Source organism: Cuculus canorus, chromosome 30 (assembly GCF_017976375.1).
Source record: "Cuculus canorus isolate bCucCan1 chromosome 30, bCucCan1.pri, whole genome shotgun sequence".
NCBI classification, from domain to species: Eukaryota; Metazoa; Chordata; class Aves; order Cuculiformes; family Cuculidae; genus Cuculus; species Cuculus canorus.
In genome coordinates, this window is record NC_071430.1 from 1740088 (window position 1) to 1764346 (window position 24259).

The 24259-nt window shown below is 63.8% G+C and overlaps 3 protein-coding genes across 5 annotated transcripts; 1 reads left to right on the plus strand and 2 right to left on the minus strand.

Annotated features, from left to right (window-relative positions):
- The first annotated feature begins 26 nt into the window (after nucleotides 1-26).
- On the plus strand, nucleotides 27-9076 carry TRMT1 (tRNA methyltransferase 1). 2 transcript variants are annotated; one of them, XM_054051908.1, is made up of 17 exons: nucleotides 27-189; nucleotides 898-1115; nucleotides 1963-2018; nucleotides 2609-2727; nucleotides 3508-3695; nucleotides 4499-4614; nucleotides 4693-4805; nucleotides 4901-5049; nucleotides 5134-5217; nucleotides 5727-5796; nucleotides 5951-6085; nucleotides 6482-6567; nucleotides 7203-7311; nucleotides 7394-7470; nucleotides 8130-8249; nucleotides 8395-8509; nucleotides 8899-9015. In XM_054051908.1, exons 1-17 carry the CDS (start codon nucleotides 52-54, stop codon nucleotides 8980-8982), a joined length of 1977 nt encoding a protein of 658 aa, XP_053907883.1. In that variant the 5' UTR covers nucleotides 27-51; the 3' UTR covers nucleotides 8983-9015. The 2 variants fall into 2 exon arrangements, with proteins under 2 accessions (XP_053907883.1, XP_053907884.1); XM_054051909.1 differs by having other exon boundaries at nucleotides 142-189; nucleotides 1001-1115; nucleotides 8899-9076.
- Nucleotides 8995-20458, minus strand: MAN2B1 (mannosidase alpha class 2B member 1). Its single transcript, XM_054051907.1, has 24 exons — nucleotides 20351-20458; nucleotides 19031-19133; nucleotides 18327-18500; nucleotides 17351-17544; nucleotides 16918-17050; nucleotides 15841-15983; nucleotides 15631-15747; nucleotides 14720-14802; nucleotides 14530-14650; nucleotides 13874-13952; nucleotides 13693-13802; nucleotides 12961-13068; nucleotides 12756-12872; nucleotides 12487-12681; nucleotides 12190-12287; nucleotides 11688-11811; nucleotides 11483-11601; nucleotides 11295-11396; nucleotides 11134-11221; nucleotides 10971-11051; nucleotides 10108-10335; nucleotides 9890-10039; nucleotides 9258-9360; nucleotides 8995-9166 (listed from the first exon to the last, which is right to left on the minus strand). The coding sequence occupies exons 1-24, from the start codon at nucleotides 20408-20410 to the stop codon at nucleotides 9063-9065; spliced, it is 2934 nt and encodes a 977-aa protein (XP_053907882.1). The 5' UTR covers nucleotides 20411-20458; the 3' UTR covers nucleotides 8995-9062.
- A 1267-nt stretch (nucleotides 20459-21725) lies between these two features.
- Nucleotides 21726-23981, minus strand: LOC128849570 (transcription factor JunD-like). 2 transcript variants are annotated; one of them, XM_054051914.1, is made up of 2 exons: nucleotides 23214-23981; nucleotides 21726-22414 (listed from the first exon to the last, which is right to left on the minus strand). In XM_054051914.1, exons 1-2 carry the CDS (start codon nucleotides 23709-23711, stop codon nucleotides 22376-22378), a joined length of 537 nt encoding a protein of 178 aa, XP_053907889.1. In that variant the 5' UTR covers nucleotides 23712-23981; the 3' UTR covers nucleotides 21726-22375. The 2 variants fall into 2 exon arrangements, with proteins under 2 accessions (XP_053907889.1, XP_053907888.1); XM_054051913.1 differs by having other exon boundaries at nucleotides 21726-22355; nucleotides 23214-23980.
- Between the last annotated feature and the right edge of the window lie 278 nt (nucleotides 23982-24259).

A 24259-nucleotide genomic window follows, 5' to 3' on the forward strand; every position in this document is an offset into this window, starting at 1 on the left:
AGCGCCGAGCCCTCTCCCGCCCTCCCCCCATCACCCGTCTCGCCGCAGGGGATGGGGACGGGGGAGGAGCCTTTTCGACCCTGGCGGCGCGCCGTCCGCCCCAGTCACGTGACCGCGACTCTACGCGCCACAAGATGGCGGCGCCCGAGTGAAGGAAGGCGCGCAGGATGCGCCGCGCGTTGCGGGCGGGTGAGATGGGGGGGGTGCACAGGGCGCGGATGGGGATCACCGGGGATGAGGGTGGTAGAGGGGGCGGGACCAGAATGGGGCGTGTCCTGGGGGCGTGGCTTGGGGCGCCCGGTCTCGACCCACGCCACGTGGTTGGGGGGCTCTCCGTGCCCCCAACCCCAGCGCAGGGGGCGCCTCGTGCCGCCCCCCATTCCTGGGCCTCGCCTCTGTCTCCCACTTTTCAGAGGTTTCCCCTCAAACTGCCCCCCCTTTCTCCCGCCCCCCTTCCTGCAGCTTTAAGACCCCCCCCCGAGCCCCCAAAACAGCTCCCCCCTGCAACGTTAACCCCCTCCAAAACACCAGCCCTCCACAGCTCGCATTGCCCCCCCTCTTCTCCCCCCCCAGGCCTGCGTTAAACTCCCCCAAATCCCCCCCAAAACCAGCCCCCCCAAACCAACCCCCCCCCTCAAACCAGCCCCTCCCAACCCACATGCCCCCCACGACTCTTCAACCCCCACGAACCCTCCTGAGCCCCCCGCCCCCCAGCCGCATTAACCTTCCCCAACCCGCCCCCCCCCACATTTATGCCCCCTGGGCCTCCCAAAACTGCTCCCCCCCTACTTAACCCCCACGGCCCTCCCACAACCGCCACCCCCCTATATTTACCCCCCTCCCCGTGCTCCCCAAAACTGCCCCCTCCCCCAATGTTTAACCCTCTGCACCCCACAGCAGCCGCATTCAGCACCTTCGCCCGATCCGGCCCGGGCCCCCCCCCCCGCCGCTATGGCCGAGGCCCCCCCTAACGGCTCCACTGTGCCTCCCCCGGACTCAGGGGACCCCCCCGGGGCAAGCGAAGCACTGGTCACCGAGGGCCGGGCCACCATCATCTGCCCAGGGGGCAATGAAGTCTTCTACAACCCCGTGCAGGGCTTCAACCGCGACCTGACGTGAGGAGGGGGGACCCGGGGGGGGTCCTAGGAGGGGGTCTGGCGGGGCTCAGGGGTGTTATAGTAGGGTGGAGGTGGGGGACTTTGTGGTGTCCTGGGGGGCTTGAGGCGGGCTCTGAGCTGCCCCAAAGGGGTTGGGGGGGCTCAGAAGTGTCCTGTGTGGGGCTCAGAAGTGTTGCAGTAGGGTTGAGGGGCAATTTGGGGTGTCCGAGGGGGTCGAAGGGTCTTGGGAGGAGGTTGGGGGGGGGTCACAAGGGGGTCTAAAGGGGCTCAGAAGTGTCGGGGGGGGAGCATGGGAAGCTCAGAGGTGTCACAGTAGGGTTGGAGGGGTGCTTTGGTGTGTCCAGAGGATGCTCGAGGGGGTGGGGGGAGTCAGGGGTTCCTGGGGGGGGGGGCTTTGTGGTGTCTTGGGGGGGGTCAAGGTGGGCTCTGAGCTGCCCCAAAGAGCTCATGGGGAGCTCAGAGGTGTCTTGGGGGGGGCTCTGGGGTGTCCGGAAGGGCTTGGGGGGTGGGTGGGGTCAGGGGTTGGGGGGGGGGGGGGTCCTAAAAGGGGCTGAGGGGTCTCTGGGGTGTCCAGAAGGGGCTTGGAGGTGGTGGTGGAGGTCCTAAAAGGGGCTGGGGGGGGCCCTGGGTGTCCAGAAGGGGTTTGGGGGGGAGAGGGGGGGCAGACACCAGGGGTTCCCAAGTTGGGGAGGAGGGTGTTGAGGTGTCCTGGGATGGCTGGAGCGGGGATGTTGGGGTGTCCCAAGGGGGTTGGAGGAGGCTGGGGGGTCAGGAGGGGGCTCTGGTGTTTTGGGGGTGCTGCCCCCCCACCTCACAGGGCCCATGACCCTGTGCCCCCCTACAGCTGCGCCGTCCTGACGGAGTTTGCCCGCCTCCAACTGCAGCCCAAGGGGATCCAGAGTACGAGGGGGGTCCTCTTCCCCTGTCCTCCCCCCATCCCCCCCTAAGTCACCCGTTATCCCCATTCTTGGTGTCCCCATCCCCCCCTTTGCCCCCTTGGCTCTATCCTTGGGGTGTGCCCCCCATCCCCATCTTTGTGGTTCCCAACCCCTTTCCCCCTGTCCCGTATTCCCCTCCTGCCCATTCTTGGGGTCCCCATCCCCCCTTTGCCCTCTTGGCTCCATTTTTGAGGTGTCCCCCCCATCCTCATCCTTGGGGTCCCCGTACCCCCTTTCCCCCATCTCCTGTTCCCCCCATCCCCATTCTGGAGGTTTCCATACCCTTTCCCCTCTCCAACCCCTTTGGCTCCATCCTTGGGGTCGTGTCCCCCCCCTGCCCCATCCCCAACTTTGGGGTCCCCCTACCCTCTTTCCCCCTGTCCCCTCTTCCCCCCATCCCCATTCTGGGGGTCCGCATCCGCCCCTTCCCCCCCATCCCCAACCCCCCTTGGCTCCATCCTTGGGGTCCCTCTGTTCTTCACCCCATCCTGGGGGGTCCCCGTCCCTCCCTTATCCCCCACCTCATCCTTGGAGTCCCCCTCTCTTTTCTAGTCGTTCTCCCTGGGGAGGAGCAGCCGGATGTGGGGAGGCTCCAGGAGGGGGACCCCAGGAATGCGGACCCCGAGGGCCTCATGGCCCTGAGGACGGCAAAGCCAGGGGATGTGTGCGAGGTGGGGAGGCTGGGTTTGCGGGGGCAGGATTTGGGGTGCATTTTAGGGGTGCTGGGCTGGGGGGGGCATTTTGGGGGTGCAGGGCTGGGGGTTCAGGATTTGGGGGCTCAGGGTTTGGGGAGGGCAGTTTGGGGGGTGCAAAGATGTTCCCTCTCTCATTGTCTTTCTCAGAGTGTGTGCATGGATATGAGGTGGCAGTTTGGGGGTGCAGGGTTTGGGGGTGCAGTTTGGGCCCCCTCTCACCCTCTCTTTTGCAGGGGGGGCGGTGGGTGCTGGAGGTGCTGGGCATCTTGGGACTGTGGGATTCAGTTGGGTTTGCAGGGATGCGGACTTGGTTTTGTGGTTCAGTTTTGGGTCATTTTCCAGTTGTAGGCTCTGGGGTGCAGTTTGACGTCAATTTTGGGGGTGCAGGGTTTGGGGGTGCAGTTTGGGCCCTCCCTCACCCTCTCTCTTGCAGGGGGAGCTGTGGGTGCTGGAGGCGCTGGCGTCTCGGGGCTGCGTGGTTTGGTGGGGGTTGAAGGGACTTAGGGGTCAGTTTGGGGGCTCAGTTTTGGATCAGTTTGGGGGTGCAGGCTCTGGGGGTGTAGTTTGGGTCAGCTCAGGGGTGTAGGGTTTGGGGGCGCAGTTTGGGCCCCCCTCACACTTTCTCTGGGGTAGGGGGGGGCTGTGGGTGCTGGGCGCCTCGGGGCTGTGGGGTTTGGTTGGGGTTGCAGGGATGGGGTTTTTGGGGGTGTAGGATTTGGGGTGCGGCTCAGGGCTCCCCCTCACCCTCTATCGCAGGGGGGGCTGCGGGTGCTGGAGGCACTGGCTGCCTCGGGGCTGCGATCCATCCGCTTCGCCCTCGAGGTGCCGGGACTCGCAGCCGTGGTGGCCAACGACGCGTCCCCCCGTGCCGTTGCCCTCATGCACCGCAACGTCGCCTTCAACGGGGTGGGGGCCCTGGTCACCCCCCGCATGGCCGACGCCAGGTAACCGCCCCCCCAACCCCGCAGGATGCGGCCCCCGGTGGCCTTGGAGAGGGGGGTTGGGAAGCACCAAACTGGTCCCAGTAGCCTTAACTGGGCGGGGCCGGGGGGGGGGTGGGAGAGTTAGGGCCGTTGCCCTCAGGGGATGCAGCACCAAGGAGGGGGAGTCCCTAAGGTTTGGGGATCCTTGTGTCCCAAGGAAGGGGAGTCCCCAGGTTTGGGGGTCCCTGTGTCCCAAGGAGGGGGAGTCCCCAAGTTTGGGGGTCCCTGTGTCCCAAGGAGGGGGAGTCCCCAGGTTTGGGGGTCCTTGTGTCCCGAGGAGGGGCAGTCCCCAGGTTTGGGGGTCCCTGTGTCCCAAGGAGGGGGAGTCCCCAGGTTTGGGGGTCCTTGTGTCCCGAGGAGGGGGGTCCCCAAGGTTTGAGAGTCACTGTATCCCAAGGAGAGGGATTCCCCAGGTTTGGGAGTCCTTGTGTCCCGAGGATGGGGGGTCCCCAAGGTTTGGTGATCCCTGTGTCCCAAGAAGGGGGAGTCCCCAGGTTTCGGGGTTGCTGTGTCCCAAGGAGAGGGGGGGCCCCAAGATTTGGGGGTCCCTGCTCCCCCAACTGGGGGGGGTCCCTGTGTCCCAAGATGGAGGGAGTTGTCCCTACTCCCCCAATTGTGGGGGATCCCTGCACCCCAAGGCATTGGGGGGCTCCCAGCAGACATGCTGCTCCCCATGGGTCTCCCCCAGCCCCCAGGGTGGGTCTGTGCCCCTCTCGGGGGTCTCCATTTCTCTATCCCCCCCCCTTTTTTCTCCCCCACCCCAGGGCACTGATGTACCAGAGCAAAGCCGATAGAGAGCCCTTTGACGCCATCGACCTCGACCCCTACGGGAGCCCTGCACCCTTCCTGGACGCTGCCGTGCAGGCTGTGAGCGAGGGAGGTGAGCAATGGCAGCTGGGGGGCAATTCTGGATACCTAGAGCCCCCCCGACCCCCGCACTTGACCCCCCCCAATCTAGGGCTGCTCTGTGTCACCTGCACCGACATGGGCGTGCTGGCGGGGAACAGCCCCGAGACCTGCTACGGCAAATACGGTGCTGTGTCGCTCAAGGGCAAGTTCTGCCATGAGATGGTGAGAGACTCCCCCCTCCAAGACCTCCCACAACTTGAAGTTGGGGGGGGGCACAGAGTGAAGGCCCCCCCCGACCTCTTTTCCCATTTTTCCAGGCCCTACGGATCATCCTGCACAGCCTGGACAATCGCGCCAACTGCTACCAGCGCTTCATTGTGCCTCTGCTCTCCGTCAGCGCCGACTTCTACGTCCGCGTCTTCGTCAGGGTCTTCACGGGACAGGCGAAGGTGAAGAATTCAGCCAGGTGAGTGATTGGGGGGGGGGTATCACATACAGCTCTGGGGGGGCGTCTGCACTCTGCTGACCGCCCCCCCCGCGGTCCCCACAGCAAACAGGCGTTGGTCTATCACTGTGTGGGCTGCGGCACTCACCACCTCCAGCGCATGGGGAAGGTGACGGAGCACGGCAGCGGGTATGGGGAGGCTGTGGGGGGGGATTTGGGGCTCGGGGGGGGGCTGCGATGGGAGTGGGGTGTCTCAGAGATGCAGGGGGGTGATGGGGACGGGGTTTGTGATGCCTGGGGGTGTGCTCAGAGATGGGAAGGGCACTCAGGGATAGGGGGGGTCTGTGGGGAGAAAGGGGTCGGTGATGGTGGGGGGGTCGGTAGTGGGCGGTCGGTGGTGGCTGAAATGGGGGCTCAGTGATGGGGGGCTGTTCTCTGATGGGGGGCTTTATGATGAGAAAGGGCGCTATGATGGAAGTGGGGGGTCAGTGATGGGAGGGGGTTGCTCAGCAATAGGGGCACTATGGTGGGAGGGTGGACTCTGTGATGGGGGGGGTCTGTGATAAAAGGGGGGTTTGTGGTAGAAGAGAGGGGGTCTGTGATAGAGGGGGGTCTGTGATAGAAGGGGTGTCTCTGATAGAAGCGGGGGGCGGTGATAGAAGCTGGGGGGCCTCTCTCTGTTGATTTCCCTTTTCCAGCTTCAAGTATGGAGCAGCCACGGGGCCGCCCGTGGGGCCCAACTGTGAGTTCTGCCAACACCGACACCAGGTGGGGGCCCCTCCTGTGCCTCCCCCCCCCCAAACCTCCCCATCTCACCCCCATCCCTGATCCCTCCCTCTCATCCACCTCCTTTGCCCCCCCAAAAATGACCCTGTTCCCCCCTTTGCCCCCCCCCAATGACCCCGTGCCGTGTCCCCCCCAGCTCGGTGGCCCCATCTGGGCTGAGCCTCTGCACGACGCCGACTTTGTGGCGCGAGTGTTGGCGGCTCTGGAGCGGAGCCCCGGGCGCTTCGCCACCGAACAGCGGCTGCGTGGGGTGCTCAGCGTCGTCACTGAGGTACGGGGACAGGGATAGAGGGACCCAGGGATGGGGACGGGGGAGAGGGATGGAAACCAGGAATGGGAGAGGGATGAGGACAGACAGAGGGATGAGGGGACAGATGGAGACAGAGAGAGGGATGGAGACAGGAATGAGGGGACAGGGATGAGGATGGGGGGACGGATGGAGACAGGGAGAGGAATGGGGACAGGGATGAGGGGAGAGGGATGAGGATGGGGGACGGACGGAGACAGGAAGAGGGATGGGGGAACAGGGACAGAGACAGGGGAGAGGGATGGAAACGAGGAATGGGACAGGGATGGGGGGACAGGGATGGGACCGGACAAGGACTGGGGGACAGGGATGGCCCTGGGGGTCCACTGAGCCCCCCCGAGTGTGACACCGCCCCCCCAGGAGCTGGAGGACGTCCCGCTGTACCACACGCTGGATGGGCTGAGCAGCACCCTGCACTGCAACACCCCCTCCCTGCTGCAGCTCCGGTGGGGCACCCCAAAACCCAGCACCCCCAAACACCCCAGGCTCTGAGCACCCCAAATCCTCCAGGGCTGGGGCCCTGAACGCCCCCTCCACACACACACACACACCAGGCACCCCAATTCCCTGGGCCAGGGGCAACATGACCTTCCCATCCTGGACCCTGAGCACCCCAAATTCCCCAAGGTGTGGACAATGGGTACCCCAAAATCCCTTGAGATGCCCCCAAATCCCCCAAGCCCCCGGGTCTCCCAATTCCCCTGGGGCAAGGGCACCCCAAATCCCTGGGGACACCCCTAGATCCTTTGGGAGACCCCCAAATCCCCCTGAGCCCCCGAGTCCCCCAATTCCCCTGAGGCAAGGGCACCCCAAATCCCTTGGGACACCCACAAATCCCTGGGACACCCCTAGATCCTTTGGGACCCCCCTCAAATCCCTTCTAGCCCCTGGGTGCCCCAGTTCTCCTCGGCCAAAGGCACCCCAAATCCCTTGGGACACCCCCAAATCCCCTGCAGCAGGGTCACCCTGGGCACCCCAAGTCCCTCTCCCCTCCTGCCTGGGCCCCTCCAGGGTCGTCTCCTCTGGTTCAAACCCCGCCCCCCCCCCAATTAATTCCGTGCCCCCCAATTTGACCCCACAGGTCCGCCCTCCTCCACGCTGGCTTCCGCGTTTCCCTCTCGCATGCCTGCAAAAACGCCGTCAAGACAGACGCGCCACCCACTGCGCTCTGGGACCTGATGCGCTGCTGGGTGAGGAAGGGGGGTGCAGGGACCCCCCACAAACCGGGGCTGAGTTCGGGGACCCCCCTATGAACCTCCCCCCTCCCTCCAGGCCAAGCTGAACCCAGTGAAACGCGAGCGGCTCACTGAGACCAGCCCGGCCGCGCGGATCCTCGCCGTGGAGCCAATGTAGGAGCTCCCCCCTCATCATCCTGACACCCCCAAATTGCTCTGACCCCCCCAATTTACCCCTAAATGATCCTGACCCCCCCACGTGCCCCCTCAGTGACCACAGAGCCCCCCGTTTTGCCCAGCAATGACCCCATCCACCTCTTTTGTCCCCCAATGACCCTGTTCCCCTATTTGCCCCCCTAAAATGACCCTGTTCCCCCCCTTTGCCCCCCCAATAATCCCATCCTCCGCTTTTCCCCCAAATGACCCCATCCACCTCCTTTACCTCCCCAATAACCCTGTTCCTCCCATTTGCCCCCCCAAAATGACCCTGTTCCTCCTCTTTGCCCCCCAATGACCCCATCCCCCCTTTGCCCCCCCACAATGACCCTGTTCCTCCTCTTTGCCCCCCAATGACCCCATCCCCCCTTTGCCCCCCACAATGACCCTGTTCCCCCCTTTCCCCCAAATGACCCCATCCACCTCCTTTGCCCCCAACAATAACCCCGTTTGCCCCAATGACCCTGTACCCCCCTTTTCACCTCCCAATGACCCCATCCCCCGCCTTCTGCCCCCCCCGACTGCGTCTCTCCCTCATTTCCTCCTCAAATGACAGTGTCCCCCCATCTTTGTCCCCCACCATGACCTCGTGTCCCCCGCCCCTGTTGCCCTCCCAGCCTCGAGGCCTCCTTCGCACTTCACCCCGACGCCAATCCCAGTTCCAGGAAACGCGGCCTCAAGCGCTTCCCAGAGAACCCCGAGGCCTTTTGGGGTCCCAAAGCACGGGCGAAGGCCGGGTAAGGGCTGGGGGGGGGCATTGGGAATTGTGCCTGGAGAGGGGGTGAGGAACCCTAAAAAGCAGGGGTGGGGAGGGGTCCCCCGGTCTGTTAATTTTGGGGGTGGGGGTGTCTGTGTGCTCCCCCCTGAGGCCCCCCTCCCCAGGGGTGGAATCTCCCCCTCCCTCCAGGAGAAGCGGCAGCGGCTCCAGAACAAACGTTCGGCGCGGACGGACGATGGCACCAGTCTCAAACAGTTTCCGTGTAAACGGTTCAAGGAGGTAATTGGGGGGGGGGGGTGTGTGGAGCTGGGATAAAGGGGGAGCACGGGAACAAGGAATGGGCCTGGAATAATGGGGGGGGGAGCAGAAACAAGGAATGGGCCAGGAATAATGGGGGGGGGGGGGCGGGCAGAAACAAGGAATGGGCCTGAAATAATGGGGAGGACAGGAACCAGGAATAATGGACAGGCCTGGAATAATGGTGGGGGGGTCTGGGAATAATGGAAGAGCCCTGGAATAAGTCGGAGGGCTGGGAATAAGGGCAGGGTTGGTGGGCTTAAAACATAGGGGGAGCCTCTGGAATAATGGGGGGTGGGAACAACTTGAGGGGGGAGGCCTGGAATGGGAAGGGGTGGGGGGGGGCTCACTGCCATCCCCCTCCTCTCCAGGGAAGCTGCTCCCTTGGCTCCGGCTGCCGGTACTCACACGAGGACGGGGTCCCGGCTGCCCCCTGCCCCCCTGATCCCGAATAAACCATGTCCAGAGAAAATTTCCCATGGGATTTAATGCACTTAAGGGGAGGGGAGGGGAAGAGGCTGACACCCCCCCCCACTCAGGGATCCCCCTGCACTGTGGCCAGGAAGGTCCGGATCTCCATGGGCTGCAGGAGCACTCGGTGCGGGTCCAGTTTGGGAATGGGATGGGAATGGATTGGACCTGGGAAAATGGGAAAGGGGGTGAGAGGAGGGTGAGACACACACCCCCCCGCCCCAAAAACCCCCCATCCTCCCCGGACCCCCCCCCGCACCGGTATCCGGGGTCCAAACCAGGCGGGAGATGGCGTCGAGGGGCAAATCGGCACCGAGGCTCAGCTCCTGCACGGAGGCGATGGAGAAGGCGGAAAAGAGGCTCTGGGAGAGGAAAAATCCATCAGCGGTGACACTGGATCGGAATGGGGATCGGCTCCTGGAATGGGGATTGGGAGCAGGGACCAATCCTGGGAGTGGGGAGCGGCGCTGAGAATTGGAATTGGAAGCGGAAGCAAAGATCGGGTCCGGGAATGGGAATCAGCTCTTAGAATGGGACTTGGGAGCAGGGAGCAGGTCCAGGAATGGGAACTGGAAGCAGGAATTGACTCTAGGAGTGGGGATCGGCTCTGGGAACGGGAATCAGGAGAAAGGATCACTGTGGGAATCGACTCTGGGAGCAGCTCCAGGAGCAGGGAGTGCCTCTGGGAATAGGGATCGCCTCCAGGAGTGGGGAGCAGCCCTCGGATCAGGGATTGCCGATCCCTCTCCAGACCCTTCCTGCCCTCCATCCATAGATCCAGCCTGGCCCCATCCCTCTCCAGACCCTTCCTGCCCTCTATCCATGGATCCACCCTCTCCTGATCCCACCTCAGAGCCCAGGATCCAGTTGGGAATGCCGTCACTGGCTCACCAGGAGGTCGATGGTGACGGGCTGGGAGCTGTTTGCACTCTCTCCACGCTCGAACTGGTGCTCCAACCGCAAGAGGACGTTCCCTCCATCCTCCGCTGACAGCGTCAGGAGGTTGACATTGTGCGGCAGCTCCGTCCGCAGCGCCGAGAACTGCGGGCAGTGGTGAGGGGGACGCGCTGGCGGCAACTGCCCCCACCCCCGCGCAGCCCCCACCTCACCTCCTGCCGCACACGGCCAAAGGACAGACCCTCGCCTGCCGCCAGCACCGTGTAGGGCGCCGCCACCAACTCCTGCGCCAACAGCCGGTGCCGCTCGGCCGCCGATTCCACCGGATCGAGGAGGATGAGGTGGCGGCCACGGACCACCAGTCCCTGCTGCGTGGCCCCCGGTTCAAGCAGCGGCTCCCCGACGCCGCGGCCATCGTCGTAGAGCAGCCGGCGATGGACCTGGTGGGATGGAAATTACATCCTGCTGGGTTGCATCCCTGCCACTGCATCTCGGCGTGGCTGCATCTTGGCGTGGCTGTATCCCTGCCGCTGCATCCTGGCCCAGTTACATCCCAGTACAGTTGCATTCTGGCCTTTGCAGCCCCACATTTGCATCCCAACCACCGCACCCTGGCACAGTTGCATCGCCATGGCTGCATCCTGGCCTTTGCCTCCCTGTGGTTGCATCCTGGCACGGTTGCATCCCCAACGGCTGCACCCTGGTGTGGTTGCATCCCCTCGGCTGCATCTCAGCTGTTGCATCCCCACATTTGCATCCAAACCACTGCATCCTGGTGCAGTTGCATCCTCTTCATTACATCCTGGTGCATCTCCACCCCCTCCACTGCATCCTGGTGCAGTTGCATCCCCTCCACGGCATCCTGGTGCAGCTGCATCCCACTACTGCACCCCTGGTGCAGTCGCATCCCCTCCACTGCATCCTGCTGCAGTTGCACCCCAACCATTCCATCATGGCACTGTTTAATCGCAGCCCATTTGCATCCCCTCGGCCGCACCCCAGCGCGGTTGCGCCATGGCCCTTCCCTCCCTGTGCAGCCGCATCGCAGTGCATCTCCCGCCCCACAGCCACTCACCATGAGCTCTAAGGAGCCGTCGAAGATGCTGCTGCCGCCCTGCGAGCGATCCGTCAACACCGTCAGCTGCATCTTCTCGTCCTGCGAGGCGGGAGGGAAGAGCCACTCGGGTGATGAGCTCTGCCCCGGTCTCAGCCCTGTTCCCCTCCAGCCGAGCCGTTACCTTGATGAAAATGCGGGTGTTAACGGGGTAGTAATTCCCCGCCACGGGCTCCGTCTGGTTCAGGTTCCACGTGGGTCGGTAGTTGCGCCTTGCGAGGAGGCAAAATCCAGTTATAGGGGGGGAAACAGGCGTTACTGGCGAGCGCCGGCGCTGGCCCTGACCTGCGCTCCAGGATCTGCCGCCCGTTGGAGTCAGTGTAGAAGAGGGCGCCCGTCCGCAGCGGTGTCTCGAAGCGGCTGATGATCTCCTTGCCCCAACCGTCCCTGGGGGTAAGCTGGTGATGAGGGGAGGAAGGCTCCAACGGGGGTCCCCGTTCCCAGTTTTCCGTCCCCCTTCATCCCTCACTCACTGCACCGGGATGGGCCCCACAGTCCATTCCAGCTCCAGGTAGGGTTGTCCCGTGTGGAGCCGCACCACTTGAGAGCACCACGAGGAGAAGTTCTGGTGGACCTCCTGCACCAAAGCGTTCTGCAAGGGACACAGGGGGCGCTCAGCATCACGAGGAGGGGCTCAGGGACACCCCCCACTCTGGGGGTGCTGTCCCCACCACTCACCTTCACCAGGAACGTGGAGACGCGCTTGGAGTCGGAGACTGGGATGGGGTCGGAGCTGTTGGGGCGGAAGATGTAGGCGCCTGATGCCTGGGGGTTCTCAGCGTTGCCGATGCTGGCGTTGTACCTGGAGGAGGAGGAAGAGCAGCAGGAGGACAAAGGAAAGGAGAAGGACAAAAAGAGGAGAAGGAGAAGGGAGAAGAGAAGAGAAGAGAAGAGAAGAGAAGAGAAGAGAAGAGAAGAGAAGAGAAGAGAAGAGAAGAGAAGAGAAGAGAAGAGAAGAGAAGAGAAGAGAAGAGAAGAGAAGGATGAGAAAAACAGAAAGACGAGAAGGAGGAGAAGGAGAAGGGGAAGAAAGAGAAGAGAGAGAAAGAGGAAAAGGAGAACAAGAAGAGGAGACGAAGAAGAGGAGCAGGATGACGAGGGGCAGGAGAAGGACGATGAGGGGCTCAAGAAGGAAGGTCCTCTGTGGGGCACCAGGTGTCCAGACCCCACCAGTGCTCACCAGTAGAAGCTCTGGAAGACGGGAAGCGAGATGCCTGCGTCCAAGTTCTCGATCTCCTCCAGGAGCCCCGTGACAGGGTCGAAGAGCACTCGGATGTGCTGCAGGGATGGAGGGCGGCGAGTCAGCCGCCGGTCCCCAGTTCCTCCCAGCACCCCTGGACTGGTTTAACTGGGCCAGTGGAGTGGGACTCCATTCTGGAGGCACTCAACAATGCAGTGCTCTCCCTGCAGGGATCATCTCTGGACCCTATGAACCGCTGGGAAACCCCCAAACCGGGTGCATCCGGGAGTTCCGTACCTCATTCCGGATCTCCCGAGGCTGCGAGAGGTGCGGGGTCTGGGCGGGGGGCGTGAGGGGGTCCCTGCGGCTCAGCCGGGAGACGCTGAAGGTGCTGAAGCCCAGAGCGGGTACAGAGGCGTGGAAAAGCAGCTCTCGCGCAGCACTGCCAGCATGGCCCCGCAGCCAACGGGTGACGTTGGAGACGGGAACAACCTGGGAACAGCAAAAACAGAGGATCGAGGCGGGCTGTGGGGTCGCGAGGGGCTGCGGGGCCACCCCACGCTCACCTCGCTGTGCACGGGATGGCCTTGAGCGTCCGTCACCGCGTACGACGCTCCATTGACCGGGAGTCGGATGGGCCAAGAGAGACGGCGGCCAAGAGGGTTGTAGAGGATGACGGAAAACTGGAGGGGATGGACACGGTGTCAGCTCCACCGGGAGCCCCTCTCGAGTCCCCCCAAAAGGCGTCGCCGGAACCCCCATGGCACTCACGCGAGCGGCCGCCTCGGTCAGGGCACAGGCGCTGACGTTGAGGGCATTGCAGAAGACAAATTTGTCCCTGGAGGCGCTCAGCGCTGCCAGCGCATTCGCCACCACCACCTGCGGGAGGAAGAGGGAAAAGGGGAGGAAGGGGGTAAAGGGAAGGGAGGAGGGAAAAAGGGAGGAAGGGGGAAAAAAGGGGAAGGAAGGGGAAAAAGGGGAGGAAGGGGATAAATGGAAGGAAGGGGAAAATGGAAGGAAAGAAAGAAGGAGGAAAAAGGGAAGGAAGGAGGAACAAGGGAAGGAAGGGGACGAAAGAGGAGGGAGGGGGGAAGAGAAAGAAGGGCGGAAAGAGGGGAAAAGGGAAGGAAGGGAGAAAAGGGGAGAAAGGGGCAAAAGGGAAGGAAGGGAGGAAGAGGAGGAAGGGGAGAAAGAGGAGGAAGGGGGGAAAGGGAAGAGAGGAAAGAGGAGGAAGAGGGGAGGAAGGGGGAAAAAGGGGAGGAAGGGGGAAAAAGGGGAGGAAGGGGGAAAAAGGGGAGGAAGGGGGAAAAAGGGGGAGGAAGGGGGGAAACAGGGAGAAAGAGGGGAAAAGGGGAGGAAGGGGGGAAAAGGGGAGGAAGGGGTAAAGGCAGCCACCGGCTCGCTCCCTCCCCAGACACCAGTTCTCCCCATGGATGTGACACCGTTCCCCCCTCTGTCCCCATCCCCCTAAACCACCAGCACCCCCCGAAGCTTGGCGCGTACCTGGCAGCGCTGCCAGCCCCCCGCCAGCTGCCGGGCGTAGTCATCCGCCACATCCTGTCTGGCGGTACCGCTGACGGCGTCGTGGTGCTGCGCCACGGCCACTGCCTCACCTGCCGGTGGGATTCAGGGGGTCAGGGGAGGTTCGGGGAGTCCCAGAGGGAGGTCCTGCGTTGGCACTTACGGAGCACAGAGCTGTCACCAGAGCCGTACGGACCCTTGCGTGCCGCCGCGCCGGCCACGGCCTCCAGCTGGGAACAGATCTGCCGGGAGGGAACAGGGTGTAGGGGGGGACCCCAACATCTGGAAAACCCCAACATCTGGGAAAGGGAAACCCCAACATCCAGGAAAGGAGGGACCTCAGCATCTGAGAAACCCCAACATCTGGGAAAAGAGGAAGTTGGCATCTGGGAAACTCCAAAATCTAGGAAAAGGGGGATCTCAACAACTGGGAAAGGGGAGTCCCAACATCTGGGAAAGGGGGGATCCCGGCATCAGGGAAGGAGAATCTTGGCTGTCAGGAAGAGGAACACCAGCATCCAAGAAAGGGGATCCTGGCATCTGGGAAAGGGGAGTCCTGGAATCTGGGAAGGGGATCCCGGCATCTGGGAAAGGGGAGCCCTGGAATCCAGGAAAGGTGATCCTGGCATCTGGAAATGGGAGCCCTGGAATCTGGGAAAAGGGATCCCGGCATCTGGGAAAGGGGAGCTGTGGAATCCAGGAAAGGGGATCCTGGCATCTGGGAAGGAGGACCCCAGGCATCAAGAAGGGGGATCCTCAGCATCCAGGGGGACAGGGGATCCTCTGGAATGCGGGAAGGGACGGATCCCAGTTTCCCACCTGGAGGAAGTTGGTGCTGAGGCGCTCGTAGCGCTTGAGTGCGGGACGACTGGTGAAATAGCCCGTCCAGAACTGGTGGGGGCCGTCGGCGTACGGGAAGAAATCATCCGTCTTCACGGACCTACAGGAGAAGCCGAGCTGTGTCCATGCATCCGTCCATTCTGCCCGGACGCTGGCGTCGCCGCCTCACCAGGAGAGGTTGGCGCGGTGCAGCTCCTGGAGGTAGCATGACGGCGTGGAGTAGAGGACGTGGACGCGGCTGCCGTTGGCTTGCTGGAAAAATGGGGGCGTCAATAGGGGGGAAGTAGGGGGAAATGGGGGGGGTGCAGGGAGGGGAATGGAGAAATGCGGAGAATTGGGGGGTGCAGGGGGCAAACAGGGACGTGAGGGGGAATGGTGAGGGAAAGGGGGCATAGGAGGGGGGAAATGGGGGAGATTGGGGGTGGAGGGGGAAATGGGGGAGATTGGGGGTGCAGGGGGGCATAGGAGGGGGAAATGGGGGAGATTGGGGGTGCAGGGGGGCATAAGGGGGGGAAATGAGGGGATTGGGGTACAGGGGGGCATAGGAGGTGGGAATGGGGGGAAATGGGGGGAAAATGGGGGGAAATGAGGAACACAGAAGGTAGGAATGGGGGAAATTGGGAGAAATGGGAGTGCAGGGGGACATAGGAGGTGGGAATGGGAGAAATGGGAAAATGAGGGGAAAATCGGGGGAAGATGGGGGGCGTGGGAGGCAGGAATGGGGGGAAATAGGGAGAACTGAGGGTGCAGGAAGTGCATAGGAGGTGGGAATGAGGGAAATAGGGGAAAATGAGGATACAATGGGGGGAAATGCAGGTGCAGGAAGTGCATACGAGGCGGGAATGGGGGGAAACGGGGAGGTGGGGGGCATAGGAGGTGGAATGGGGGAAATGGGGGAAAATTGGGAGAAATGGGGGTACAGGGGGGCATAAGCAGTGAGAATGGGGGGAAATGGGGGGAACTGAGGGTGCAATGGGAATATGGAAGGCAAAGAGGGAAATGGGGGTATGGGGGAGGGTAAATGGGTGGCACAAGAGCTGGGAATGAGGGGGTGGGGGGGGTCCCTGGGTCCCCACTGACCCGGGCGTTGACGTGGGCGATGAGCTTGTCCATGTTGTAGAACCAGAGGTGGGCGTTTTCGTAGTGGAAATCAGAGCCCATGGTCATCAGGATGTGGTTGGTGCGGTAGCGCTCGGCCTGGGTCGGGGGCACAGCTCAGCACCCCCCAATTCCAGGGTTGGGGAGGGGATTCCGGTGTCCAGACACCCCCCAAACCCCGGGAGCCCCCACCTGGCTGTGGGCGACCTGCAGGAAGGAAGAGACGATGGTGTCCACGTTGTTCTCCACGCTGTCCTCATCCACCACGGGGGGGTCGGAGCAGAGCTGGTCCCAGCAGAACCCCGGTGGGGGGTTGTACATGTTGGGGAGGATCCCTGCAGAGGGACAAACACCCCCATCAGCGCGGGGACCGGGGACAGGAGAGCTGGGATGGGGAGGGAGGCACTGGGATGGGGAGCTGGAATGGGGACAGAGGCAGTGGGACGGGATAGCTGGGATAGGGACAGGAGAGCTGGGATGGGGACAGGAGAGCTGGGATGGGGACTGGGGAGCTGGGACGGGGAGGGAGGCACTGGGACAGGGAGGGAGGCACTGGGATGGGGAGCTGGGATGGGGACAGAAGAAGCTGCAATGGGGACTGGGGAGCTGGGATAGGGACAGGAGAAGCTGGGATGGGGACAGGAGAAGCTGGGATGGGGACAGGGCAGCTGGGACGGGAAGCTGGGATGGGGACAGGGGAGCTTGGACAGGAGAGCTGGGATGGGGACAGGGGAGCTTGGACAGGAGAGCTGGGATGGGATTGGGGACAACATCAGGGATGGGAGAACTGGGATGGGACAGGAAAGCTGGGATGGGATTGGGGACAGGGTTGGGAATGGCATCAGGGATGGGAGAACTTGGATGGGGACAGGACAGCTGGGATGAGGACAACATCAGGGATGGGAAAACTTGGATGGGGACAACATCAAGGATGGAAGAACTGGGATGGGACAGGAAAGCTGGGATGGGGTTGGGGACAACATCAGGGATGGGAGAACTGGGATGGGACAGGAAAGCTGGGATGGGGTTGGGGACAACATCAGGGATGGAAGAACTCAGATGGGGATGGGGACAACATCACAGATGGGATAACTGGGATGGGACAGGAAAGCTGGGATGGGGTTGGGGACAACATCAGGGACGGGTGAGCTGGGATGGGATGACACTAAGGATGGGGATGGGAGAGCTGGGGTCAGGGATGGCATCGGGAATGGGAAAGGGGGCTGGAACAGGGATGGGGATGATGTCAGGGATGAGGCTGCATCCCACCAGTGAAGATGTCGGCGGCTGGCGGCTGCAAGCTCGTGCTGGCGCGCCAGATCATCTCCATCTGGCGCAGCTCCTCCCGCTGTGCCTTGTCTTGGTGGTCCACGCGCCCCAGGAAGAGGCCATCATAGCCCATCTGTGGGGAGGGGGTCAGCACAGGGTGGGGCGCCAGGAGGCTGGAGATGGGGGGCAGTGGACACAGGGCTCACCGGATGTGGGGGGGTCACCCTGGATGTGGGTGTCACCCTGGATGTGGGTGTCAATGGACGTGGGGGTCACCCTGGACGTTGGGGTGACCCCGGACGTGGGGGTCAATGGACATGGGGGTCAATGGATGTGGGGGTGACCCCAGACGTTGGAGTAACCCTGGACATTGGGGTGACCCCAGATGTGGGGGTCACCCGGATGTGGGGGTCAATGGATGTGGGGGTCCCACCTGTGCGAAGGTGGCGGCGAGCTGGCGGGCATGGCCGAAGGGGTCAATCTGCCAGGCGACACGGGGAGTGCCGCAGTCCCCCAGCTCGCGCCGCAGGAACTGCCGCCCCAGTGCCAGCTGTTCCAGCGCCGCGCCGTAATGCGCCGCCGCCTCGTCATTCATGCACCAGCCCCCCCCAACCAGCTCCAGTCGACCTGGGGGGGACACTGGGGGTAGAGGGGGGACAGCAGCACCCCAAGACCCTCGGGGGGGTCCCAAACCCCCCCAGGTCCCCCTGTAACCCACACAGACCCCTTCCCAGGTCCCCCTGCACCCCCCCAAACCCCTCAATACCCCTCAGCCCCTCTGTCACAGCTCCAGCTGACCTGGGGGGTGGGGACACAGGGGGTGGGGGGCAGCAACTCCAAGACACTCAGGGTGACCCCAGCACCCCTATGTCCCCCTGCACCCCCTTTAATCCCCCCATATCCCTGTGCAGCTCCTGTCAATGCACCCCCTCAGCACATCCCAGTGACCACAGCCCCCCCCTCAACAGCCCAAAGTGACCTGGGGGGCACACGGGGGTGGAGGGCGGCAGCAGCACCCCAAGACCCCCAGGGGGACCCCAGCACCCCTATGTCCCCCTGCACCCCCCCATATCCCCCACTCCCTCCATGGCCTCATTCTGCTGTGCCCACCAGCGCTCCAGGAATGCGACCACGGTGTCACCAAAGCTGTGAGGACCCCCCTCTATCCCTGGGGACCCCCCCCGGGGGCCCCCCAACCCTCCCTGACCCCCCCAAATCTCCCTCCCCGTACTCTCCTGCACCAGCTGCTGCACACGCTGCCGCATGGCCTCATCCTGCTGCGCCCACCAGTGCGCCAGGAAAGCGACCACGGTGTCACTGAAGCCGTGGGGATCCCCCTCCATCCCTGGGGACCCCTCCCAGGCCCCCAAACCCTCTCTGACCCCCCCCCCAAATCCCCCTCCCCGTACCCTCCTGCACCAGCTGCCGCACGCGCTGCCGCATGGCCTCATCTTGCTGCGCCCACCAGCGCGCCAGGAACGCGACCTCGACGTAAATGAAGCGGCGTGAGGGTTCGGCCGCCAATGCTGCCACCACCGAGTCCAGGATGTACCGGACCCCCGCATGCTGCACCGAGTTCCGCACTGGTGGGGCAAGAAGGGGGTGGTCAGAGGGGACTGGGAGGCTCAGGTTGGGGGGCTCAGAGGGGTTGGGGGGAACTCAGATGGGTCTGGGGGGCTGCAAAGGGGTTGGGGGGCTCAGGACTGGGGACTCAGAGGAGTCTGGGGGGCACAAAGGGGTTTGGGCGGGGGGGGGACTCAGAGGGGTCTGCGGGCTCAGGTGGGTCTGGGGGGACACAAAGGGGTCGGGGGGGACTCAGAGGGGTCTGGGGGAGCACAAAGGGGGCAGAGTGGGCTCAGATGGGTCTGGGGGGTGCAAAGGGGTTGGGGGGCTCAGATGTGTCTGGGGGGGCACAAAGGGGTTGGGGGGGACTCAGAGGGGTCTGAGGGGGCACAAAGGGGTCAGGGGAGACTCAGAGGGGTCTGGGAGATCACGGTGAGGGGTGTTGCCCCCCCTCCATTTTGGGGTACAGGGGTGGACCGCCCCCCCCCCCAGCACCCTTGACTCTCCCCTCTCCCTGGTGGCTTTGGGCGGGGGGGGCTGTACTTCCCACCTCCATAAAAATACTGGTCCACCGTCTTGAGCCACCCCACGTCGTCGTGCGTGTGGGGCACCAGGTGGACGTTGAGGAGCCCGGGGCGCGTCGGGGGGCACGACTGGGGTGGGGGGGATAAAATGGAGGTGAAGGGGGGGGCAAAAGGGGGCTGGGATGCCCCCAGACCCCCAACGCCCTCCCAGACCCCCAACACCACCTCCCTGACAACCCCCCCCCCCCAAACCCCGGTTCTGTTGGGTCATGGCCACAATCTCCAGACACCCCAACTGCTCCTCTTCTGCCCTATCCCAGTCTCTCCCAGTTAATCCCAGTTTGTCCCAGCGTCTCTACATCCTCCCAGCCTCTCCCCAGTGCCTCCCAGTTCATCCCAGTGTGCTTAGGCCCTCCCAGCCTTTCCCCAGTGCCTCCCAGTTCCTCTTTCCCAGGATGTTCCGTGGCCCTTCAGCCTCTCCGAGTCCATCCCAATGCCTCCCAGTTTCTGCTCCCACAGAATGCTCTGTGCCCCACCCTTTCCCGGTGCTCCCAGTCCAGCCCAGTAACTCCAGTGCCTCCCAGTTACTCTAGGTCTTCCAACCCCCACCCAGTTCCTCTTTCCACCCGACCCTCTGTGACGTCCCAGCTTCTCCCAGTGCCCCAAATATCTCCCAGTTCCTCTTTCCACAGGATGCTTTGTGCCCCTCCAACCTGTCCCAGTCCATCCCAGTGTCCCCAGTCCCTCCCAGTACCCCCAGTTCCTCTTGCTGCAGGATGCTCCATGACACCCCCCCACTTCTCCCACTGCCCCCAGTACTTCCCAGTTTCTCTTTCCCCAGTCTGTTCCAGCCCCACTCAGCCTCTCCCAGCGCCCCCTCAGCCTCTCCCAGAGCCCCCCAGTCTGTTCCAGAGCCCCCTCAGCCTCTCCCAGTGCCCCCCAGTCTGTTCCAGCGCTCCCTCAGCCTCTCCCAGATCCCCCCAGTCCGTTCCAGTGCCCCCTCAGCCTCTCCCAGAGACCCCCAGTCTGTTCCAGCACCCCCTCAGCCTCTCCCAGAGACCCCCAGTCTGTTCCAGAGCCCCCTCAGCCTCTCCTAGTGCCCCCCAGTCTGTTCCAGAGCCCCCTCAGCCTCTCCCAGTGCCCCCCAGTCTGTTCCAGAGCCCCCTCAGCCTCTCCCAGTGCCCCCCCAATCTCTCCCAGTGCCCCCCAGTCTGTTCCAGTGCCCCCTCAGCCTCTCCCAGTGCTCCCAGTCCACCTCAGTGACCCCAGTACATCCCAGATCCCCGTTCCCGTTTCCGTTTCCGTTTCCCCAGTCCCTCCCAGTGCCTCCCGGTCCCTCCTCCCACCTGGTACCCGCACCCTGCCGCCGCCCCCGCCCCGAACAGCAGTAGCAGCACAGCCACCATGGCGCTCACAGCAGCGGTCACGTGACCGCCCGATCACATGACCCGAAGAGGGACGCGGGGGGCGCTGCTTTTCGCCCCGCCCACCTGGCCAAAGCAGACCAATGGACGACGAGGGAAGCCGCCTCGGCCACGCCCCCGCGCTCACTGATTGGCTGGTGTGACTGCCGTTGCCCAATGAGGAGCAGCAGCGCCCGAGGCTCCGCCCCTCACGCGATGATTGGCAGGTCGCTCAGCCAATGGGGCCTCGAGGAGCCCCGCTGCGGAGTGCTGGGTGGGGGGCGTATCTGAGAGCCTCGTATTTGGGAGCATCTTGGGGCTTCTCTCAGCTCATGGACCCTGCCCTATAGAGCCCCCCCCCAGCCCCCCCAAACCCTCCTTTGGCTCATAGAGCCCCCCCAAATTCCACCAGCTCCATAGATTCCCAACTCTCCCCAGCCCCATAGAACCCCCTCAGCCTCCCTAAATTCCTCCAGCCCCATAGCGCCCCCCTCACCCCCCCAAATTCCCCCAGCTCCATAGAGCCCCCCCCCAAATTCTCCCAGCCCCATAGATCCCCAACTCCCCCCAGTCCCATAGAGTCCCCTCAGTCTCCCCAAATCCCCCCATTCCCATAGAGCCCCCTCAGCCTGCCCAACTCCCCCCTGCCCTATAGAGCCCCCCTCAAATCCCCCAGCCCCATAAAGCCCTCCTCAGACCCCCCAAATCTCCCCATTCCCATAGAGCACACCCTTAGCCCCCCAAATCCCCCATTCCCATAGAACCCTCCCCTTAGCCCCTCAAATTCTCCCATTCCCATAGAGCCCCTCGCAGCCTCCCAAATCCCCCCATTCCCATAGACCCCCCCCCTTAGCCTCCCCAAATCCCCCCATTCCTATAGAACCCCCCTTAGCCCCCCAAATCCCCCATTCCTATAGAACCCCCTCTTAGCCCCCCAAATCCTCCCATTCCCATAGAGCCCTTCTCAGCCCCCTAAATCCCCCCATTCCCATAGAACCCCCCTCAGCCTCCCCCCCTCCTCTTCCGGAAGAGCCCCCCCCCCAAACCGGGAAGTACCGGGAGGGAGGGGGAAGTTCCCGGAATGAGCCCCGCCTGCCCATATATGGGCATGGCTACGTCATCAGCGGGGAAAGCCCCGGCCCCACCACCCTTCCGCTGCCGCCAGGGGGGCGCGCAACAAGGGGGTTCCCACGGGGATGGGGGGCGCAGAAAACAATGAACACCCCTCACTAACAGCACAACGAGACTAATTACCACAATTATCATTGATTAAATACAAACATACAAAAATAAACAGTAACCACCGCCCCCCCCTTCACTCCCTCAGAAAGGGCCGGGGGGGGGGGGGACACACGACCCCAATTCCCCCACCCGGAGGGGCTCAGCCTCTCTTAAAATGAGTTGGAATTCCCAGTTGGGGGGGACGACAACTGGGGGGTCCCGATCCTGCAGGGCCCCTCAGGTTGATCCATTCTGGGGGGGACCCAGCCCTCACCCCACCCCCAGAAGTCCCATGTCTGTGCTGGCAGGGGTGTGTGTCCCTGGAGAGTCCACATTGGGGTGCTGGGGTGTCCATGGGGGTCCAAACAGGATGTGTGCCAGGTGTCCATAGGGTCCATCTACATCCATGGGATCCACATAAGGGTGTCTATGGGGGTCTCTGCAAGGTCCACGTTGGGGTGTCCTCAGAAAGTTTGGGTGCTGGGGGGTCCCTAGGATCCCCACCAGGGTGTCCATGAGGGTCCAAACAGGATCTGAGCCAGGTGACCGTGGAAGTCCATGTTGGCGTGTTTATGGGGGTCATCATCCATGTCCATGGGGGTCCCTCGACGCTCCATGTCAGGGTGTCCATGGAAGCCCCCTGAGTCCGCTTCCCACCAGAGCGTCCACGGGGGTCCCTATAGACTCTATATTGGGGTGTCAGCGTCTTCAAGGGGTCCATCTGTGTCTGTAGGGACCCCCACTGGGTCATCCAGGTGTCCATGGGTCCATCTGCATCCCTGAGATCTATGTCAGGGTGTACATGGGGGGGGGGTGGGGGGGGGGGTTGTCTATGTAGGATCCATATTGGAGTGTCCATGCAGGGATCTCTGTAGGATCCATATTGGGGTGTCCACACGCTCCATCTGTGTCCATGGGAGTCAGGGGGCTCCCACGCTACGGGTGGTGTCTGGGGGGGGGCTCAGAGCCCGGGATGAGTTGGGAGTCAGGGGGACTCGGAACTCAGGATGGGGGATTGGGGGAGCGTCGGAGTCCAAGAGGGAGCACTTGGAGCCCAAAATGTGCAGGTCGGGGGGCTCGGAGGGGCTTGGACGGGACTGGGACACAGAGCTCAGGATGGGTCGGGGAAGGGGATGTCTCGGAGCTCGGGATGGGGAGTTGGGGGGCTCGGAGCCCAGGATATGGGGCTGGGGGGTCTCAGAGCCCGGGATACTGGGTTGAGGGGCTCGGGGGGGGAGGTGTCTCGGAGCCCGGGACGGGTCGGGGCTCGGGGATCTCGGAGCCCGGGACGGGTCAGGGTTTCGGGGGGGGGAGGGGTGTCCTCGGAGCCCAGGATACGGGGTTGGGGAGCTCGGGGAGGGGTCTCGGAGCCCGGAATACGGGGTTGGGGGTCTCGGGGAGGGGTCTCGGAGCCCGGAATACGGGGTTGGGGGTCTCGGGGAGGGGTCTCGGAGCCCGGGATAAGGGTCGAGGCTTCGGGGGACGGGTCTCGGACCCCGGGACGGGTCGGGTGGGCTCAGAGCCCGGTGGGCAGGGGGCAGCCGGACCCCGCGTGCTGCCGCACAGAGCCCCGCAGCCGCCGCACCTGGGCTCGCAGCCCCGCCGCCGCCGCCGCCAACGCCGCGTTCTGCGCCCGCAGCCCCCGCACCCTCTGCTCCAGCCTCGCGATCCGCTCCAGCTTCCTCCGCCGGCACCGGCTCGCCGCCAACCGGTTCCGTAACCGCCTCCGCTCCGCCTGCTCTCGCTCCGGGGACGCCGGCTGCTCTGCTTCTGTTTCGGGGACCCCCACGAACCGACCCGGTCCCCCGAATCCCGGAGCCTCCGGGAGAGCCACGTTAGGCGGTCCCGGTTGGTGCAGCTCGTCCAGAGCCTGCGCGAAGCTCCCGGTCGCGAAGCCTTCACGATCGCCGGGGTAGAAGAAGCAGCCGGTACCGCCGGCAACGCCGAAGCTACCGTCGGGGCAGGGCGGCGGCTTCGGGCCGCGGAAAGGCTCCGGGGGGGCCCCGTAGTCGGGTTCGGGGCGGCAGAAAGCGCCCGGGAAGGGCGCGGGGCGGTAGAACGGCGGCTCCATCAACGCGCACATGCGGAGCAACCGGAACCGAGAAAAAAACAGAGATGGAAACAGCGGAAATCAAGCTGTCCGCGCCGCTTTATCCCCGAGCGAGGCGGAAGCGCGGCCCGAGTTGGCTGCGCAGGAGAAGGACACGCCCCCAGCAACAGACCACGCCCTCTACAGAGGCAGACCACGCCTCTTTGGAGCAGACCACGCCCCCTCACTGGGCAAGCAACGCCCCCTTACCAAAACACGCCCCCTCACACATGACCACGCACATCTTACAGGCCACGTCCCCTTTACGCCGGACCACTCCCTCCCCACCCGGGCCCCGCCTCGCCCCCAGGCCCCGCCCCCTCGGGTTGAGGGGATTTTAGGTCACTTCCCCATCTCTCCCCTCCCCCGCCAGGAAATTCAGGCCGTCCCGGGAGGGGGGGGGCAAAAGGGGGGACCGACTGGGTGCGCTGTGGGAGTGCTCTGGAGGGCTATTGGGAGCATTGGGAGGGAGTTGGAGACAGACTGGGGGAACACTGGGAGGTTGGAGGCCGGGGGACAGACTGGGGAGCACTGGCGCCTTG